The sequence below is a fragment of the Heptranchias perlo genome, chromosome 5 (genome assembly GCF_035084215.1).
Source record: "Heptranchias perlo isolate sHepPer1 chromosome 5, sHepPer1.hap1, whole genome shotgun sequence".
NCBI lineage: Eukaryota > Metazoa > Chordata > Chondrichthyes > Hexanchiformes > Hexanchidae > Heptranchias > Heptranchias perlo.
The window spans coordinates 33,541,359-33,563,822 of NC_090329.1; the positions used below are offsets into that span (position 1 = coordinate 33,541,359).

The 22,464-nt window shown below is 41.7% G+C and overlaps 1 protein-coding gene across 2 annotated transcripts in view; it reads right to left on the reverse strand.

Moving 5' to 3' along the window:
* The window catches only part of LOC137321677 (peroxidasin homolog), a 245,329-nt gene extending 224,760 nt beyond the window's left edge, over positions 1–20,569 (reverse strand). For both annotated transcript variants that reach the window (XM_067984201.1, XM_067984200.1), the window contains exon 1: positions 20,224–20,569. In XM_067984201.1, coding sequence (XP_067840302.1) covers positions 20,224–20,393 — 170 coding nt within the window. In that variant the 5' untranslated portion in view covers positions 20,394–20,569. The remainder of the gene's footprint in view (positions 1–20,223) is intronic.
* Between the last annotated feature and the right edge of the window lie 1,895 nt (positions 20,570–22,464).

Consider the following 22,464-nt stretch of genomic DNA (forward strand, 5'->3'; position numbering starts at 1 on the left):
CCTTTCAGGCAGTGAGTTCCAGACCCCTACCACGCTCTGGGTGAAAAATATTTTCCTCAGCTCCCCTCTAATCCTTCTACCAATCACTTTAAATCAATGCCACCTGGTTATTGACCTCTCCACTAAGGAAAATAGGTCCTTCCTATCCACTCTATCTAGGCCCCTCATAATTTTGTACACCTCAATTAAATCACCCCTCAGCCTCCTCCGTTCCAAAGACAATAACCCCAGCCTATCCAATCTTTCCTCATAGCTAAAACTCTCCAGTCCCGGCAACATCCTCGTAAATCTCCTCTGTACCCTCCGTAGTGCAATTATTTCCTTCCTGTACGGTGGTGACCAGAACTGTACACAGTACTCAAGCTGTGGCCTAACCAGTGTTTTATACAGTTCCAGCATAACCTCCCTGCTCTTATATTCTATGCCTCGGCTAATAAAGGAATGTATTCCATATACCTTCTTAACCATCTTATCTACCTGTCCTGCTACCTTCAGGGAACTGTGGACATGCACTCCAAGGTCCCCCACTTCCTCTACACATTTCAGTATCCTCCCATTTATTGTGTACTCCCTTGCCTTGTTTGCCCTCCCCAAAATGCATTACCTCACACTTCACCAGATTTAATTCCATTTGTCACTTTTTTGCCCTGTTGAATGATATCTTCCTGCAGTCTGCAGCTTTCCTCCTCACTATCAACCACACAGCCAATTTTTGTACCATCTGCAAACTTTTTAATCATGCCCCCTACATTTAAGTCCAAATCATCTTTAAAAAAAATAAAGCAGGTAGTCAGAGAACAGTTTATTTAATTGGAATATTTTTGGGTTTAGTGATTTTAATGTATAGTTGAAAAATTCCTCAGTGATGTGATTGGAGGTCACTTTCTGACAGATGGGGGTTGATTTGTACTCCCAGATCATATCACCATCTAGCGAGCTACACCGTAAAAGAAAATGTTAGAGGCAGCTACAATTGTGGGATTTTACTTATAGTAAGGGTAACTTCAGGTTGTAAATGGCCCATGCATGAATGAATGTGTCTGCAACTGTATGTTGCCATGTTCATGAGGGGAAAAGTGCAAGCCAAGTTCAGCTAAATATAGCCGAGGTGCCACATGGCCCAGAGAAATGCATGAAAATGAGGCCATCAAAAATCCAAACTTTTGCAGTCTGCTTTACATTTATTTTTTTAAAAACACAGCTTGTTAAAAAACAAGATTGTCCAGCCAAAAAACAGACTGCTGGGAACCCTACATCAATGCCTCTTTTAAGCCAATTGCTACAAGTGTATAAGAACAACCCAAGATGAGTTCTCCTTCCCAAGTGGAAGCACCTGGATTCTGCCCACATATTCCCCAATGCAACAAAGAGTACATTTACACGACAACTTCAGCACAGCTAGGAAGTAGATTCCATTTCACACTGATGCTGAGGTTGTAATATAAAATCTGGAGCCAGGGTTCAAACAGATCCGGAAAGCAGCAGTGCTGGGGAGGGATTAGTATCACGCCACTTAAGTTTGGTGTCATTTGGGGTGAGCTCCAGCGCCAAACTAGGTTTACAAAGTGCCTTGAAGTACCAGTCATTTTAAAATTTAGTTCTTGCATCAATTAAAAGTTTAGGCAGTCCGGCCATTACCACTGACACACTAAATATTTTATTTTTAACTGAGAAAACAAGGGCCAAGGCAAACAGTGTGGGAGACCAAAGAAAGTTGGAAACATGACAGAAAACAAGATAAATCAGGAAGTTGTGATTGGGTAATGCCAAGATGGATTTAAAAGTCCTTTAGATTGTACGAGGAAAGAAAGACTGAGGAAGAAAGAAATGGCATCGTTTTGAGTTACAATAGAAGACAGTACAATAAATTTTGATTTCAATATAATAAAAATGCAGGGAGCAGAAGGTGTAGAAAATGATTACTTTCAGCTTAGAAGGAACAAGAGAAGGAAGTCCAGAGCAGCACTGCCCAAAATAGCACCAACAAAAAAAAAGGAAAGTTGCAATGGAGAGATAGAGCTTAGAGAAGGAACATCTAGAAGACATGCTTTTCTTGTATCTTCAAAAGAGACATTGGAAGATCCTTTATATAGTGCATTGTGACTAAAGTTACACAACTGAAGATCCTTCATCAGCTGAGCCTAAAACAAAGATGTTCAAACATTCATCCTTCCGAGATCCCCCTCTTTCTCATCCACCACCACAAAAAAAATTCTTCAAACAGCTGCTGACAAAACATGCAACACATCATTTCATAACTTCTAGTAGCTATATATGTCACTGTTAATTGATCAGTATGGATAAATTTATCTATATAGGTTTCTATACTGGTTTTCTTTGATTTTCTCTTGGTCAAAATCATGACACTAAAGAGCCCTGAAGCACATTAATCACTAATATAGCAAGGACAAGTGTCTATTATTAATTTGTCAGCCAGATATTTGATCACAAGAGTGCATCATAGGTAAACTTGATCCAGTGCTCTCCTGAAGTCCAGAGGTGTGCACTTTTAGTAGGATCAATGGATTATCTAACTGATTTTTCCCATCCCTAACCCAATGCTCACACATGAATAATAGCCACTTGGGTGAGGTACTAAATGGCAACTAGCACCCACAGAATAGTATCCTTAAAAGGATTCAACACCTTCAGGAAGGGAAGAGACAAAAATGGTAAAAGAAACAAAAATATTGTCTCTCTGTGCATTTCATGCCTAGTTTGATATTATGGTTTCTGTACAGAACATTTGCTCCACAAATATCAGGAAGCCTGTTCAACTTGCATCCACTTCATTTCCACACTTGACTAATTGAAGAACAACACAGCAAGAAACAGAAAACTTAGACAAAAGACTTCCAATAAAAAGAGACAAGCGTGAAAACTACAAAGTAAGTAACACATTCATACCAGCTCAGTCACAACAATGAAGGTCAACAGCAAATTCACACGGTCAGCAAGCCTAGAACTATCATTTCCTGGATTAGTCTAGGTTATATAGCTAGAATTTTACAGCCATACAACCTTGGTCTTAAGACCAATGTATGTTTGTGCAACACATTTTTCCACTCATTACTTTGCATTCCGACTCATACCTCATTACCGAAATCTTTTAGTTACAGTTTAATACCGACGCAATTTGTGTTGTGTTAGTTGCAAGAACATTCACTTAACAGGGCAATGGTTCATTACGACTGTGCCGTTTTACTGCTCGAAAACAGGATTCTAAAAAAATCTTGACCCACAGGGCCACAGAAGTCAAGCAGAACCCAACAGACCAACACAAAGGGGCTATGAAAATAATTTTAAAAAGACAAAACCCAGAGCAAAAGAAGCCATAATCTGATTCTGAAAGAATGTCCTGGCTAAATCCCAAACCAAATGAATCTGCAAGGAAATTCACAGCAGCTGTTATTGGCCTATTACTTGTAATCTTCAGATACTAAATGTACTGTAGCACAGAAGGTGGCACTGGAGGAATGACCATTGATTGTACTGATTATCTTCTTAGAAATAGTATATATTTGACTACTAAAAAGGTAGCTTTACTGAATGTAGCAGGGCAATGAGTAGCAATACTTTCCTCACCTTTACATTATGTTTGATTAATTAAGTATGGTATAAGCTTACAGCAAGACAATTTGCTCTTATTCTGTAAATCTGCCTGCATTAAGTTCGTGTTAACATATGCAACATCTACATATGAAACGCTAGAAAAACCTGATGAACTTCACTGACAAATTTTGATGACGGGCACATTATCTACATCTATGAAAAAAATGGCACTCTTTGGGAGTAATTTTCACCTTCACCACTTCAGAACAGATGGCCCACCCATTATGCCCAAAGTGAAAATTACCCCAACTGTATTTTCTGGCATATATATGGAATGGCCCAAAGCAACTTTGCATACACTGACTAGCGGTATAAATCACTTACTAAAAACTAATGTTAGAATAATATCTATTACTTCAAATGAATACTAATGTAAAAGACACTGTAAAAGGTCAATAGTGTACTATTGATCTGAAGTACATTGGGATGTTTTGCTACATTGAAAGGAACTATATAAAAATGGAAGTAGTTTTGTTGAAACCTATAAACCAGTGGAAAGCTCATTAACTTCTGAAAATAGTTTTCAGGTTTTTTTCCTCTTTTTTTGTGGTCTATGTGTATGTAGTTTAAAGAACGACTGGCTGAGTTCTACCCATGTGCTGTTTGCACACAAATAAAGTGATGCCTGGCTTTGTTTCTGGAATTTGTCATGTAGAATAACTCAAATGACAAAACTTATGTTAACAGATAGACAAATTTCACATTTTTGCAGTTCTCTACCTTTAAAAGTAGGTCTGATCCAATAAAACAAAAGTTATGCAAAATAACAAAAGCTCATCTTTCCAATCTTCCCTTTTCATTCAACTATGCAAGGCACCACTACCTGAACTATTCAGCCATTCTTCATGTGCAAGCCTAGACAGTGGATGACAGTTGACTATTTGGCCATGCAAGGCATTGCAGCTGAACCCCTTATCTTGTCCTCACCTGCATTTTCCAGCAGCAGTCATTGGATAGCAATCAGGAGTGAGAATCCTGACCGATTTCCTTCCCCTCCCCCCTCTTTCAGCCTCGAGGCTAATTATGGCTGCACTATCATAACCTTTGGCAGAGATCATCCAGCCCATTTCAGACCAGGGATCAAAGGAGGATCTTCCTGACCTTTATGGCTCATTTCCACACCATATAGTGCACTTACTGAATTAACCATTGGGGGAGCCAACAAAGACATTTTCAAAAGAACAAACTTCATATAAATGAGCCAAGTGACGTGATACAGCAATGCATATGTATTTTTAAAAAACTTTTCATGAATAAAACATTGAAATATGTTCCAGTCTTAAAGTAATCCAAGTAAGCTGGGTTCAATCAGCACATCCTGTACAAGATATAGAATGTATAACCGTGTGAATATATGAGCAATTACAGTATTTCAATAATATACAATATTACATTACTAATGTTTAATCCAAAACTGTATCTACAGTTATGGGTACACATAAATCAGTTTATTTTTAAAACCAACTCTCCTTTTATAAACACACTGAATAAGTAATAGGTGCTAGAAAGTACACCAATTCAAAAACTGAAGTGCTAGAGAATACAATTCTTCAAAGGCATTTCCTTTATCTATCCAGTTGATTAACTGAACCTCCTTTAAATTTTGCTTAACATTACACTGGATCTACAGCGATAAACTATATAATAGTACATGCTTTACTGCTAACATTTGAGAATAACTTACCAATTTTCTATTTTTTTTGTTCCAGAAGGTCAGAGTGGACCTCAAATATTGCCATTTCGTACATGTTCCTACAACCTTATGATATCACTTCATCACCAGCGAACTAATCCCGATGAGCTGAAATTGGGTTTTGAAGGTACCAGTGTGAATAGGACCTCCAAACCCAAAGCAAACTTGAAAGCGATTTGCTCCAACTTCCAGCAACAGGCTACGAATGCAACCTAGGAATATACGCAGTGTTTATGTAAGTAAGTACTTGATTATACTCCTGCAAATCTGGTCAGATGTAAGGGTTCGCAACTCTCACTATTGTTAATGTTGCATAAAATCCTGTGCGCATGCAAAGAGAAATAACTGGTGTGACTTCTATAGAAAAGTTCTCATCTCAACTCCTCTACAGTTTTCTTTCATGTCAAAAATAGATATGATGTGGAGATGCCGGTGATGGACTGGGGTTGACAATTGTAAACAATTTTACAACACCAAGTTATAGTCCAGCAATTTTATTTTAAATTCACAAGCTTTCGGAGATTCTCTCCTTCCTCAGGTAAATGAGGAAGGAGAGAATCTCCGAAAGCTTGTGAATTTAAAATAAAATTGCTGGACTATAACTTGGTGTTGTAAAATTGTTTACAAAAATAGATATGGGTAAGGAATGTCATTTAGCTCATTTTATCTCATCCATTCAGAAAGGCCTTACAGTTTCTCTCCCATCACAGTATTCAACAGTTTCTTAATTAATTCCAGGATATCGCCTTTACTACATATGGAATGATGGAGGTTTCCAGTATGTAATGAGACCATTAGGCCCATATTGTCCGTGCCAGTACTGTGCCCACTACAAAGATTGTTGAAACTGCCAAATTTCATACAGACCACAGAGTAAGGAGACATTCATCCTTCAGTCTGATCTGGAATTGAAGCCAAGGCTCATAAATTAATCCATTCATTTACTTACACTTTAAGGGCAGTTTTGCTCACTCTTTAGATGATGTCATCTAGACAGTATGATTAAATAAATTCAATCTACAGGGAAACAGTCACTTTTTGGGAAATCCTTTGAAATTATAACTTCCCTTCTTATTGCCCAAGTGGAGGGCAAGGGACACCTAAAAGGAAACAACTACCCTTATATACAGGGAATTATCTCAAACTATAGGGTCTTTTCTAGACCGTGTATTTTATGTACTTATGCAACCCCCTATACAACCTATTCTTGTTTTGGGTGTATCTAAGATGTCAGATATTTCCCTGTTCTAAGCAGTAAAACTTCCTCCACAAAAAAAAATATATAGTCAGAGGTGGTTTTCCTGGTAATGGAGCCCACTATGCATTAATTACACTGTGTAATCAGATATAACTTCCTAGAACAAATTTTTAAAAATTTATTCATTCATGGGATGTGGGCGTCACTGGCAAGGCCAGCATTTATTGCCCATTCCTAATTGCCCTTGAGAAGATGGTGATGAGCCGCCTTCTTGACAACTGAGTGGTTTGCTAGGCCATTTCAGAGGGCTGTTAAAAATCAACCACATTGCTGTGGGTCTGGAGTCACATATAGGCCAGACCGGGTAAGGACGGCAGGTTTCCTTCCCTAAAGGACATTACTGAACCAGATGGGTTTTTACGGTAGTTTCATGGTCGCCATTACTGATACTAGCTTTTTATTCCAGATTTTTTATTTTAATTAACTGAATTTAAATTTCCCCAGCTGCCGTGGCGGGATTTGACTCATGTCTCGGGATTATTAATCCAGGCCTCTGGTTTACTAATCTAGTAGCATAACCGCTATGCTACCGTACCCAGTAGACTTTGTCTGCTACCCTCCATCACAAATGATTTTTGCAAAAGAAAACAGTCTTGTCAAGCTTTCTGGGCTTCAATTGCTAGGCAACTATTCAACAGAGCATGGAAGGAGAGCCTGCATGATCTTCCAAGAGCGTGCATTGCATAATGTACCTCCACTTCAACCCACAATCCATAGGCCAAATCCAGCTTGCTTCCCAACTTCAAATTATGTGAAAGATTGCCACTTAATTTTTAAAAATTGCACCAGAAATCTCACCAGCAGAAACAGCTGATCTGCCAGCAGAGAATAATAGGCAGACAGCCGTGCCTGCTCCCTCAGCGGGCTTCCATTCACCTTCCACTCCCCACAGCGCTGCTGTCCCCCTCCAGTAGATAGGTGCAGAGTCATGGATTGCAGAGGCAGGTCCCAAGTGGAGGGGAAGAGCAGTACTTCTAGGAATGGACGGTGAATGTAAACCTCCTGCACTCCCACCAAGAGAGCTGGCAGCACTATCTACCCGTTTCACCCCCTCCCAGTAGTTCAGCTATTGCTGTCGATATGTTTTTCAGATGTGAGGACTTTTCCTTCACAGCACTCAGCTGACGTAGTGTGCCTCTGCTAGAAGTGGTTGAGTCGAAGGGTTGCTGTCCAACCCAACCTGGAACAACCCAAAAGAGCTCTTTTGGGTTGTTCCAAGCTTCCAACAGACTACAGAAAGCCAATCACGAGACTGCAACACATCCCAGCGTATAGTATAATTTCCAACATCCGTTCCCATCAAGTCCCAGTGATCACCAATGCTGCTGCCTGCAACTTGCCTGCCCACCCAAATCCCAATGCTGCTGCTCTTAATTCACCCATTGGCCTGAGACTTGGCACATCTACAGTTACAGAAACAAACAGCAAAGAGAGGTAAAAACAGAGACGTAAGAAAAAGGAAAAGAAAAAGTGAAAAGGAATAAAGCAATGGGGAAATAGAGGAGAAAAAAACTGAAATAGAGGGTTGAGGGAGAAAGGGGTGGTGGGAGAAGAGAAGAGAAAATGAGAGAGCAAGGTGAGCAAAGTTGGGGGAGAGGGGAGGAAGAGACAGAGAAACAGAGATAATTACAGCAAAAAAAGAAACGTGACCTGGTCCAACGAATCTAAGAAATAACAAATGGACCTTGCCTTTATATAGCACCTTTCACGTCCTCAGGATGTCCTCTATAGCACCTCACAGCCAATGAATTATTTTTTGAAGTGTAGTAATTGTTGTTGCTTAGGCAAACACAGCAGCCATTTTGCACACAGCAAGATCCCACAATGAGATAAGTAACCAGATAATTCATTTTAGTGATGTTGGTTGAGGGATAAAAGTTGGCCAGGACACCAGCAGAACTCGCCTGTTGTCCTTTGTATAATGCCATGAGATGTTAAGTCCACTTAGCAGGCAGACAGGGCCTTGAATTAATGTCTCCAAAAGACAGCACTCCAACAAGGTAGTACTCACTCGGTATTGCATTTAGATGTTAGTCTAGACTATGTACTCAGGTCCTCGAGTGGGACTTGAACCTACAAAGTCCTGACTCAGAGGAAACAGTGCTACTTGTGAGCCAAGCTGACACTTGACCAAAGTTGCTGGATGGGGACCAGTGCCAATGGATATGTTTAGTCATTATTCTACTTAGCACAGCCCATTCATTAAGTGACATACAGCACTAAAAGATTGGGCACCCCATTTACATTATCATGGTAGGTAGAAAACAGATAAGACTGCAATCTTGTTGTAGCTATAGTGAATAATATGACTAATTTTTATTAGCAATGCTTTTATGGAATAATTATAATAGAACAGATGTACTATTGTATGACCAATTTATGTTTTAACTATTACTATGTTGTGAATTCAATATATATTTTGACGGCACATGTACGTTAAAACTCATCTCTCGAGCTAGGACTTTTATTTTGACATGACCCTTGCTGATCAAAAATTTGTCTAAGGATATGGGGAAAGGTCGGGAAAGTGGAGTTGAGGTAAAAATCAGATCAGCCATGATCTCATTAAATGGTGGAGCAGGCTCAAGGGGTCAAATGGCCTACTCCTGCTCCTATCTCTTATAGTCTTATGGTTTGTGATCAGTTGTTTACAGTATCATTTTGCTGCAAGCCATTTTAATAAAATATTATTTTCTTATTTTTTCTAACAATTTTGTTCCATCTCCCATTTTTAAGGCATTGACCCTTTTCCTGCAATATGGTTCCATTGGTACTGGTCACCATCCAGCACCTTTGTCAAGTGGCCATTTTTCATATGTAAGCCTAGGTAGGGGGCACCAACAGGATGGTTTGACTACCGGGGCATAACAGCTGATCCCAATTCCATCCACACTTCCAGTGTGGTTTTCTGGATAATGATCAAGTGCTGGAACTCTGGCTGATTTTCCCTCTGCCTAACCCAAAGGGACTAAAAGCAACTGTCATCCTAGCTTAGGTCAGCGAACTCAGCATAAAACAACGATTTAGAATGGGCCTTTCCTGCTCTGTACGGCTCAGCTACTCAATGCTTTAACTAGTTAAGTACTTTGGTAGACCCTGTCAACCAGTAACTGATAAAAGCAGTTGTAAACAGGAACAGTTGAAGCACACATCACACAGAACTATAGAAGTCTCAATGTGTCTTCAAACTCAGGAATGCACTCCCCATTAGCAATAGCTTTTACAAAGGGGCCACTTTAGTAGTATCTACTTAATTTGCTAGACAAGCTATCATCAGTCACTGCTTCAGGATAACGGGTGAACAAAATTGCTGGTGACCAGTCACTTGTACTTACAAAATGAAACTTCTAAAGTGGCATTACAACCACTTTTATTTCAAAATCTGAGTTATCAGAAATCAAACAGTTTGTAGTTCCAATGAGGGGGGAAAAAAAAGCAAACTAATTCCATCTTTCAGCAAAACTTGGGAAAACAAAGCACGTTTCTGCATCCACTGCCACTGAAAAACACTACAAGCGTCTGCAGGAATTTATAATGCTTTAGGGATTTTTGGCTTTGCATTCCAACAACAGCACAAAGAATGGAAAACCTCACTGTAGCAAATTCCACAGAAGTGCCATTTCCTACTGTTTGCTGAGTTTGGGTCTTTCTGCTTTTGTTTGTACCCAAATCCTTAATCTATCATATCAAACACTGCCTCGGGCACTGATGTTCACCTGGACACACAAGTTTCTATCAAACTCTCTCAACTCAAGTTTTGAATGTTTAGTTTCTAGCCACAGCATGAAACTGCAGAAACCATCTGTAGAATTTCTTTCAGCTGTACTGGACTTCAAAAGCAACAATGCAGGGCAGAAAAGACATCAAGATTTAAATCATGAGTGTCCATCACTTGAGAAACTAGATAAAAATGCAAATATTTCACTACCAAACAAACTTCACATTCCTTCTAAATTATCTCTAATTACATGAAATTAATATTGCTCACAAATTTCCATCAGATTTCTGAGTTACAAAGTTATTCAAGCAAATCTAAGATTTGGAACACAACTAAGTTCTTTTTCAACAATTCATAGCCTATTCTCAGCACGATCCTAACCCCAGAACCAGTCAATTTACCATTTTCAGTCACCAAATGGATGAACAATTCCAACTACAGTTTGTGTCACTCAATAACCTTTCCAGGGTAGCATTCATTTAGATTGTAATGTTTTCAATCTTTGTAACACAGCAATTAAAGATAAGATTACTTAGTTTAATTTTAAACGAAACACTTGTATGTTACAGTTGAATGTTTTTATTACCTTCGAAAATGGACGCACAATAGAAATTATAAATGAAAGTCCACTTCATCATCCTCACTTTGAAGTAGGCCTAGAATGCCAGTCATCTGCCTCTTTGCATTTATGATGTGGAGATGCCGGTGATGGACTGGGGTTGACAATTGTAAACAATTTTACAACACCAAGTTATAGTCCAGCAATTTTATTTTAAATTCACAAGCTTTCGGAGGCTTCCCCCTTCCTCAGGTGAACGATGTGAATTTGCATTTAGTTAGGTGTGAGCCTTGGCACAGTTGCAGCACCCTCGGTCTGAGGCAGAAGGTTGCAGGTTCAAGTGCCACTCCAGAGACTTGAGCACATAATCTAGACTGACACTCTTGTGCAGTACCAAGTGCTGCATTGCTGGAGGTGTTGCTCAAGTCTGCTCTGGAGCAGATGATCCACCCGGACCAGACGTGTTCTGTATCCGGCAGGAAGATCTATGATAGCCTTGTGTTGCTCAGGGATACGATCGCCTACGTGCAGGACAGGGGAGTGAATACCTGTCTCATCAGCCTGGACCACAAGAAGGCCTTCGACAGAATATCCCACACGTACACGATGGATGTGCTCTCCAAAATGGGTTTTGAGGAGGGGATCCGCAATTGGATCTGACTGCTCTACGTGGACATCTGTAGTGCATAATCTATGGGTGGGAGTCAGAGAGCTTTCAGATCAGATCTGGAGTCAGGTAGGGCTGTCCTCTCTCCACAGTCTTGTTCGTATGTTGTATCGAGCCATTTGCCGTGTCCATCAGGAAGGACACAGGTATTGAGGGGGCAACGATCCCAGGCAGCGGAGGCTCTCAGGTTAAGGCCTCCTTGTACACGAACGATATCACCGTCTTCTGCTCCGACCAGCAGTCGGTCCACACACTGATGGGCATCTGCTACCTTTTCGAGCTGGCCTCGAGGGCCAGTGTGAACCGAAGAAAGAGCGAGGCCCTGTTCTTTGGCAGATGGGAGACCAGATCCTTTGTCCCCTTCGCCGTCAGGTCCGACTACCTGAAGGTGCTGGGGATCTGGGTCGGGGGGCCCCTGGCCAGCACAAAGAACTGGGAAGAGCGGATCGCCAAGGCCAAACAGAAGCTTGGTGTGGGTGGGCTGGTCCCTCTCCATAACCGGCAGGAACCTGGTGATAAGATGTGAGGTACTCACAGTGTTGCTCTATGTGGGCCCCGGAAATGTGGGCCCATCCCCACAATTCCGCCATCACAGTCACCCGAGCTATCTTCCACTTTGTCTAGAGGTCCAAGGTAGAACACATCGGCAGGGTCACCTTGTACACACCCCCAGACAAAGGGTGGGGGGGGGCACGGGGGGGGGGGGAAAAGAGCTTCCCCAATGCCGCTCTGATCCTGATGGCCACCTTTGTTTGTGGCTGCCTCAAGAGGTTTGTAGAGCCCCAATACACAAACACCAAGGACTCAATTTTAAAACCGAGCCGGGACAGGGGCACGGCGGGTCAACCCATTAGTACGGGTTTCCCGGACGTCCTTACGATTTTGACGTAAGGACGTCTTTTATTTTTTTTTTGTCGGTTTCCTGTCCGACTGACCGGCCTGATTGACAGGCTGGTCTCAGACGGACGGTAGACCAGCCAGGGAGAGGACATCTTCAGGTAAATCTGCAGGTAAGTCTTTTTATATGGGTGGGCACGGGGACATGGGTGGGCTCAGGGGATGGGATTGGGGGTCAGTCACAGGGGTCCACGATCGTTGAGGGGGAGGATGGGAGTCAGAGGATTGGAGTGGGGGGGGGGGGGGTGGAAATCAGTGGTAGGAAGATCGGAGTGCAGTGGGGGAGAGGATCAGGGGTCGGAGTGTGGGGCATTGGTGCAGGTAGGCTTGTTGGGCCTGGGGGAAGCACTCTGCCCCTCTGCTGTGCCTTTCTAGGCAGCTACCTGTAAGTCTCAGGCCTTCTCGGCTCCATTCATGAGGCGTAAAACAGAAGGCCCAGGAATCCCACCACCTACCCACCCCCCCCCACCCCCCACCCAAACAGGGTTGAAAATTGGGAAGTCCAAAAAAATGGAGCCCCAAAGCCTCCTTGAAAAGTTTTATGGCCCGACCCACCTCCTAGAAGTGGGCTGGTCTCCTGCCCCGGTGAAAACCGGAAATAGGAGAGTTGGAGGCCGATCTGAAATGGTGGCATTTTTCAATGCTAAAATTGAGCTCCAAGTGTCACTACATGCTGAGTTTCTACCTGGCCAACAAGTGAGAAGGCTGGGTCTGGCCACGCTGGCCGAGCAGGCGCAGGACGTCCCGTCGAGCTGGACCTCCCCCCGCCCCACCTGTCTCAGGTGGAGAGGTTCCTGAAAAGGAACCCCTTCGACCACAAGGCCATCAGACAGTGGTCGACACAAAACCTCCTGAGAGCCCTGCAAGGAAAGGAGAGGGTGGACTCAATTGGGTTCTTCCCCGACCAGACAGTCGATGCCATTTGGCAGAAGTCTTGTCCCCACAGCTAACAAACAGGCACTGGGATGTAGCCTGGATGGTGGTGAGAAAGGTCTTCCCAGTGCGATCCTTCTAACATGCATGGAATCTCAGAGCCACCGGGGCTGCGGTGGGGAGGAGACCGTCGTCCACCTCCTGATGGCATGCCCCTTCACGCAGAGGGTCTGGATAGAGATGCGTTGGTATCTGTCCCAATTCATTCCCAACAGTTCAGTAACACAGGATGCTGTGTTCTATGGGCTGTTCTCGGGGACGCACACCGAGACAGACATCACTTGCGGCTGGAAGACCATCAACTCGGTGAAGGAGGCTCTTTGGTCCGCCCGAAAACTGCTGGTCTTCCAGGTGAAGGAGCTGTCCACGACAGAGTGTTGCCAACTGGCACACTCCAAGGTCCAGAAGTATATGCTACGGGACACACTAAAGTGAAGTACAACCTACGCAAAGGCTCTATGGGGAAAAGCCACGGTATTAAACCACCCCACCTTATATTGTATTGTACACCATGAATCATAAGGAATATACTGTGTTTGAATTGTAATATTGAGATCGCATTGTGTATGATCTGTAATGTATTGGTTTGAATTGTACTGGTTTGAAATTGTGATATTTACATAGAATTTTAAGATACACATAGTTCAATGAAATAAAGTATATTTTGAAATTTAAAAAAAAGCTGGAGGAGTTGACTTTGAGATGAGACATTTAACGGAGGCCCCGCCTGCTCTCTCCAATGGGTGCAAAAAATCCCACAGTACTTTTCGAAAAAGAGAAGGGGTGTTCTCCTAGTATGCTGGTCAACGTTTATCCCTCGACCAACAGATTATCTGGTCATTTTTCTCATTGCTGTTTGTGGAACTTGCTGTGTGCAAATTGGCTGCCACTTTTCCCTACATTACAACAGTACTTCATTAACTGAAGTGCTTTGGGATGTCCTGAGGTTGTGAAAAGTGCTTTTTAATTGCAAGTTCCTTCTTTCTTTCTTTTATCCAACGGTACCAGTGCACACATTACTAGCTCTTGAGACTGCAGAATCATGAAGTGGGGCCCAGATTTTCAAACTCAGCAGAATAAAAGGTCTGTGCAATCAAATTTCTGTCCATCATCATCAGATTTCTGTTGCTGTATATGCTATTAAAAAATGTATTCTGTAATAGTGGTACTGTTCTTACTTGGGTTGTTGACACTATCTTCTCGGTCATGGGCCCCTCGGAGCATGTCAAGATTTGCAAGGACATTCCCCCCAAACAGAAAAAATTGAAAGTCACCAATGTAGATACTTGCTTCGCGAGACGCTTTCAATCCTATTCCAGTCACATTACCTTCAGTTTGCATGGGTTTAACCTAATGATTAAAACATATTGTAATTCAACTTTTCTCCAAGTTTTGCAGGAAGGTAGACCAATAAGATTACAGAATTATACTCCTTCCAATCGGAGTAAAATAAATTACTTACTTTCCCCCAATTCACTTTACTAAAATGAAAACAAGATACAAACTACTCCTCTTAATTCAAAGCCACTTAATTCAGATTTGTTCATTTGATTTTTTTTTTCCAAGTACTAAATCCCACCGTACGTTTGATTTATATTGCTTGCATTCATTATTCAATTTTAATGAGCAAAAAACGACTTTAAAATTATCAATAAACTATAGAGATTTGGGTTATTGGGAATCAAAGGTATAAATTGGTATTGATCAACTGTACTGTTTTACACTAAATGCAGATGTGGGCACTCATCAATTTCTCAGCAGAAGTGAACATCCAAATAATGATTAATGTACACTCAAGATCACTATAATGTTACACTGGACTAAACCTTGCTGAAACGGGGCATCTCGTGGTGTACACAGTTAGCTAGACTTTTTACTGCATCCTTCAGCTCGAATATAATTTGCGCCATAACTTGCTGAAAGTGTGAGATGATAACGGCGCATTGAGGGCAACGGGGAATTGGTGAACGATGGGACCAACAGTGTATCTCCTTAACCAATGATATTTATGGATTGAGAAAGAAACAAAGGAATGATGGAGGATGAGGATGAATTACAGTCAAATCAGGTACAGAAAGAAATAAAGAGGGGAAAAATGATTGGATTAAAAGAGAAAAAAAAACAAAAGGAAAAGTAAAAATTTAAAATTTTTAAAATCTCTAACAACAATTTACTACATGCACGCTTGAGACTCAACTATTTATATTGTTCCCTTTCTGGGCCAGAGAGATTGATTGGAATTGCATTAACAATTATCATATCACTAAAAGGGTACTTACGCTGTTAATTATGAGCCCTCACTTTCTGCGGCAAGTTTAATGGGAAATTAATGTACAAATCCAGCAACTTCTTAAACATAATGGGGAGGCTAAGGACGAGATGCCATTTGTACGAGGCAAATGGCGGAGCAGCGTAAATCAACCAGCAAGTTCTGGAAATTTGCAACTCATAGCGTATCGCTTCTTCCCCTAAACTTGCTGGCCGATTGCACATTAATAACGGCGTGCATCATGAACTCATTGGTTTTTTTCAGGAAGATTTGACCCATTATAAATCAACTTAAGCTTTAGTGTTGTCGCCAACTCATTCGGACAAACTGACATTATGCAAAATCCACTTTGATAGTATGAAACAAAAAAAACAAGAAAATTTTATGGTGAGTATAAAACGTGTTATGCAATTGCTTGCTTTAAATTATATGATTAAGCAAAGTTGAAGCCAAATACAACTCACTGAAAAACAGACCATCCAATTGTCTACAATTTTTTAGGTAAGCTTTTTCTGGTGACTAACAGAATGGATTATGTGCAAATGGTAATCATGCTAATGTTTCTTGATTTAAAGTGTGACGGTAATGATGTGAATTTCTGTGCACCAAATTAAGTCATCTGTAGCTTTTGCTCGAATTATCCTTTCAAAAAACAGGATTCATGGCATTTCTGCTATTCTGGCAGTACCAGCAGCTCCAGCACATGACTGATTTAATTTTCCGTGTTTGGCTGTAAATACTGTTTGCATCTACCCTGGCACTGCTCCAAATTACTCCACAGGAAAAACATGCAACAGCATATCACATTTTATAACCTTGTAAAAATACAAATCTTACATAGTTTATGCTTTGTACGACCACAAGTTTTCACATCATAACACTTAATAATGCATGTACTAAAAAAGGATTTTTTTTTAAATGTCACAGCAATCTCAAAACATGAAAATTAGTGGGGTTTTTTCCCCCAACATGTGTTTATTTTTTTTTTAAATCAATCACCTACAAATGTCTATTCTGTAATGAAAAGGCGGATTTTAATGCATTTTATGCAGCATTACTGCCAGGGAGAAGAATTTCAGGGATACATCTGTTCTCCCACACCTTCGCAACAAAAATTCCTATCCCTCTTTTGGAAGACTGCTGAATATCTAAGAAGAAACTTGGATAAGTAAGTAAAATTGTCATTTATTTCTGTGTAAAACCAACTCAGGACCAAACTTCTGAGTGGATGGGGGACTGGACCGAGACATGGTGTGAAAAGTGAGAGTTCTCATGACCATTTTTATACCAAATACTCCCATCATTCATGCCCAGTCAGAGGATGCATTACCTGGTCCTAAGATCATTGACACAGAGGCAGATTGTGAGATATATTTTACATATATTATATATATATATATATATATTAAATATATACATCCAGGAATGTTAAACTTCAGTGAATCAGTATCAATTTCATCCTGTTGGTTGTAAATTACAAAGTTTTGTCATTAAAAAGTAGATTTAACTAAAATAAAATCCACAACAAAATTTGTTCAGCATTAGTGGGCTATTACAAAGCTCAGAAAGTTCAATCATTAGCTGCTACATCTCTCTTGACCTTCAAAAGTCTTCTCAAAACATAACTCTAGAGTCACCTCCCCTATCTCTTCTCACAAACTGCCCCCGCCCCCCCTTCCACTCTGTGTCCAATCCAACTTGTGAAGTTCCTTGGGACATTTAGCTGCATGTTAGGTGTTTTTCTTTCCTGGTGAGTAGTGAACCTTTGGGATACGTTGCCGGCTTGTGCGCTGACTTTCTGCACACCTTCACTTCCACCTCTGTAACATCGCCCTTCTCTGCTTCTGCCCTAGCTTACCTGCTGCTGCTCAAACACTCATCCATGCTGTTGTTAGCTATTCACTTGACTATTCCAAAGCTCTCCTGGCCAGTCTCCCATCTTCCCCCCTCCATAAACTTGAGCTTGTCCAAAATTCTGCTGCCCGTATCCCTAACTTGCAACCAAGTCCTGTCCACCCATCATCCCTGTGCGCGCTGACCTGCAATGGCACCCAGTCCTGCAACGCCTCGGTTTTAGAATTCTCATCCCTGTTTTCGAATCTTTCCATGGCCTCGCCCCTCCCTATCTCTGTATCCTCCTCCAGCCCTACAACCCTCCGAGATCTCTGCGCTCCTCCAATTCTGGCCTATTGCGCATCCCCGATTTTAACTGCTCCACCATTGGCGGTTGTGCCTTCAGCTGCCTAGGCCGGAAGCTCTGGAATTCCCTCCCTAAATCTCTCCACCTCCTTCAAAACCTACCTCTGTGACCACCTGTCCTAATACCTCCTTATGTGGCTCGATGTCAAATTTTGTTTGCTATCACTCCTGTGAAGCACCTTGGGACATTTTAATAGTTAAAGGCCCTATATAAATGCAAGTTGTTGCTGTTGTTGGCTGGGGCAAAGATCGCTTCTTATAAAAGGTACGTGATTTAACAGTTAACGTAAACACAGTCAATGTGGTCTCCTGGACGGGTTTCGATCACCTGAGGGGGTAAGAGAGGAATTTTCCAGATTTTCCCCCCTCCCTTTTTGGCCCTGGGTTTCTTTTCCTGCCCGTCATTTTCGTATGTTCGTACATTAAATATACCTGCAGGTTGTTATACTAAAAGATGTGCTCCTTTTCAGTGAGCTCATCCTTACCATATCTTGATCGAACATAATGTTGTAAGACAGCCCCATCCTTTAGAGTCAATAAGTTAAACTGAATATATATGAATTCCGTCAGATACGTACCCACTAAATCCGGTCCTTACGGTATTTCATATTAACGAATAAAGGGCTAAAAACAAAAACCATTAGCTTATAATAAAACAGCAAAGAATATGATCAGCTCAGCTAAAGGAAGCAACCAAACATGAAATGAGCATGTGAAGCAGCCATGTGTCCTCTAATGAATCCCAGCAACAAAGAAGTTTTGGTTGATTATTGGCAGATTTTTATTTTTAAAAACACCTAATGTCTCCTCCTACCTTCTAATCGGTAAAAATTTAACATAGCACTGCTGGCCCACAAACTTTACCTCGGTCAAACTCAGTTTCACGCACATTAACCTTTTGCCCTCGCCAGAATAAGAGCATCCATTTAAGTGAATGTATTTGTAGTGAAACCGAATCTAGAGTCTCAAAGAGGGCAAGGGGTTAAGAGCGATACAGAGGTAAACAATTCCCTCCCACCCCACCAAAAAAGGCAAAACTGTGGACATCAGATATATGACACGGATTGCTCTCCACTAGCCTTAAGAATTCATTTTCTTAACGGGCAGCTTGTTTTTAATGCTGTAAAACTAACAGGAGCTTTGCCCCACTCCCACTCCCCCTCCCACGTTCCAAATTCGGTACAAGTCTCTCTGTTCCTCTGTGACTGTGGGACAAAAGTCCAGCAATCCTCGCAGTGTATACATCAGCATTTCGTTGCGAGAAATGCTTCCTGAACCAATAACGTTTCCATTACGTTTTCCGATTTTTTTTTTCCGTCCTAAAAATAAAGTAGAACTCAAGACACACAGAGAATGCCAGCAAGGATGCCTGAAAAATATTCAGCGGATTTTAAGTATATTGTATTAAATATATAATCATGTTATATTTTTAATAAAATGCACTATCACAGTGTGTGATCAAAAGTACCTGCGACTAAAAACGTTTTTTTTTTCCAAGCCCCGTTATTTTGGCATTCTTGAAAAGCTGCCACTTTTTTGTTTGGACTGATCTCGGTCCAGTTGCCGATAGTTTCCAGGTCATGCACAGAACATTACATTTTACTCCAAGCAGAAAGCGTGCTCAGTTGGTCAATGAGTCGAATCGGAGTTAAGGGAGATAAATGCTCAATTCCAGGCAAACTTCAGCAAGCGTCTTATCATAAGATTTTCGACTTTTGTCTAGCTTTGAATTTACAACTAAACCTAAAGATTTTTTTTTAAAATAAGAGAAAGGCAGATTTTTTTTAATTTCTCGGCCTCTCGGTTTAACATTTGGCTTTAGATGATATGATAACACCCCAAATACCTCAGTTATCCACAAGACGAAATGTGCTGTGTCAAAACTTTACATTCAGCACCCTGGGTTCGTTAAACACACCGCACTTATCGACGTGTCTTCAACAATAATTCTGCAGTTTCTCCAGAAGAACACAACTTTTTATAACATTGTATCCCCACCTCCCAAAAAAAATCTATTAAACGTCTTAAATTGAGACAGTTATGCGTTTGGCACAGATTGAGGAAAGACAGTAACCTCCCAATACAGTTCACTGCAGAATGCACCGACGTCTGTAAAGTTGCAAAGAGAATTCAACAGGTGCAGAAGAAAAGATTGGAACGACTGCACCTAGAGAAATTGTTTCAATCCAACTTCAATCGTCCATAAACACTAATATAAACACAAGTTATGTAACGCGCCTATTCTCAATAGCAAAGATCAATGAAGTAGCGGGTTAAAATATGAACATGCTCGAAGTTACATCTGATCTCTTAAATGCTGCAACAAAATCTCTCCTCTCTCTCTCTCCTTTCTTTTCTTCCCTTCCTCCCTCCCTTCCTTCCCTTTGAAGGAGCTGCAGCCGTTGTGTACATACTCACAGGATTGTAGTTTGCGGGGATACAGCAGGTATATTCTCCAGCATTAAATGCATACACCTCACCGTGGTGCGAAAACAAAGGCACCGGCTCGGACAAGCACTGGTCCAGGGTGGAAAAGCGACGAAAAAGAGCCATACTACTGATAGCAAAGAGCAATTTTTCCAGGGCATTGTCGCCGCTCTCGCTCTGACCGGCCGCCGTTTTTTCCACTTATAACGATCGCTGCACTGGGGAGGAAGAGGGAGGGAGGGAGAGAGAGAGAAAAATCAGCTGCAGAAAACACACAGACACAGAGCAGGGGAGAGGAGAGGGGGGAACCTATCCCTCCCGCTCAACCTAACCCGGCACGGCAAGCATTATGACGTCAGATGATTGACAGCGGAATGGAACGCGCGGGCCTTGTCATCAGAACGGCCGGCGCACCCCCGCAGCCAATCGGGCAGGCGGGAAAGCGCTGGCAGGTTAGGTTGAACGCCGGGCGGTGAGCAGGCTCGGGCGGGTTTTGGTCTCTGCACCAATTTGCCGGGGAGAGGGAACAAAGATCGCACAAAGCGCCTTGCTGCGCTCCTGATGTACCCAGTTCTCATCACCTACTTATACAGTTGTATATTTTTTTTGTTGGTTTTTTTCTTTGGAAGGGGTGGTTTCCTTTTCAAAAATGCTCTGAATTACGGTTTGCGTCTTTGGCTGCAAAGGGGTTTCTTCATCATCATCATCATCATCCCCATCCCGAGCTCCAGTCAGTTGGCGCTGACCTCGTCTGCTCCGGACAAAAAAAAAACATAAATAAATAAAACGAAAGTTTTGTTCCCGGTGCTAATGACAGACTTCTTCGAGGAGCTGACATATGGGGGGAATGCAGTGGATGTGGTGTACATGGACCGTCCAAAATCCTATGACAAAAGATTGCACGTCGGAGGCTATGGAGAAGATGAAGGGGTTGTGGAGCTGGGCGAGGATAACATTGGTTAGAAGGGAGGAAACAGAGAGTAGGAGTTGAGGGTAGTTTCTTAGAGTGCTTGGGAGTGGGTAACGGTGTCTGACATGGTTCTGTTCTGGGACCACTTCTGTTCACTGTGCACGTCAATGATTTGGATATAGGGCAAGAGGGAGGGATGTCCAAATTTGCAGATGATACTAAAGTAGGAGACATTTTGGTAAACGTGAGGTGGCGCACTGGTTTTAAAAAAGTAATAATCATACTTTGATGGAGGAAAGCTGAGTAATGTGGAAGAGCACAGGGTTTTGGGGGTTCAGGTTCAAAAGACATTAAAAACAGCACATCAAGTAGGTATGGCCATTTTATAAAAGCTAATTGAATTTTGGGTTTTATGGTAAGAGGTATAGCATATAAAAGTTGAGACGTAATGGTGAAACTACATAAACCCTTGGTAAGACTGCTGTGGAGTACAGCACAACATGAACTGTTTAGGCCAAACAGCACGTTTGTGGATTGTAATTTCGATGTGATTCATTCACTCAGATGCTTTGAACTTGTGTTTGGATAAAATGGCTTCATTTGGACTACAGGTGGAGCAGGAGCTCTGGAACTTGGGTCCTTGAAATTGGATTTTTGAAAATTGGGATGATTGACCTTGGGATGCAGTAATGCAGTTATTCTGCACCTATTGATTTGACCTATGTTTAGAATGTAGTGAGTGGACAGCACTGAATAATACCACCCTGTTCAACAACAGAAACTTGCATCTGTACAGAGTTGCTTTGGTGGAGCATTTAGTTTTAAGATCGCAAAATGTTTCAAGGCGTTCACAGAAACAGAAAAACAGACACCGAGTGCGAGTCAGGAGAGTTAGAAAGAAGAAAAAATGAACTTGCATTTATATGGCGCCTTTCACAACATCAGGACACCCCAAAATAATGTTCCAGCCAATGAATTACTGTTGAACATTAGTCATGTAATGTAGGGAAATCCGGCAGCCAATTTTGTGCACAGCAAGATCCCAAAAACAATAATGAGATAAATGGCCAGATAATCTGTTTTACTGATATTGTTTGAGAGATAAATGTTGGCCAAGACGACAGAGAGGAGACTTTACGGAAGCCAAGATCAAAGAAATAGGTATTGAGCAAGCCTTTAAAGGCAAGGCAAGATGCAGTAAGGTTGAGCAGTTTTGGAAAAGTTCCAGGGTACTTTGTCATGACAGCAGAAGACTATGTCAGTTGGAAGAGCAGAGGGTGCAAGCTGGGATGTAGGACAGGAAGAGGTCTCAAAGTTAGAGT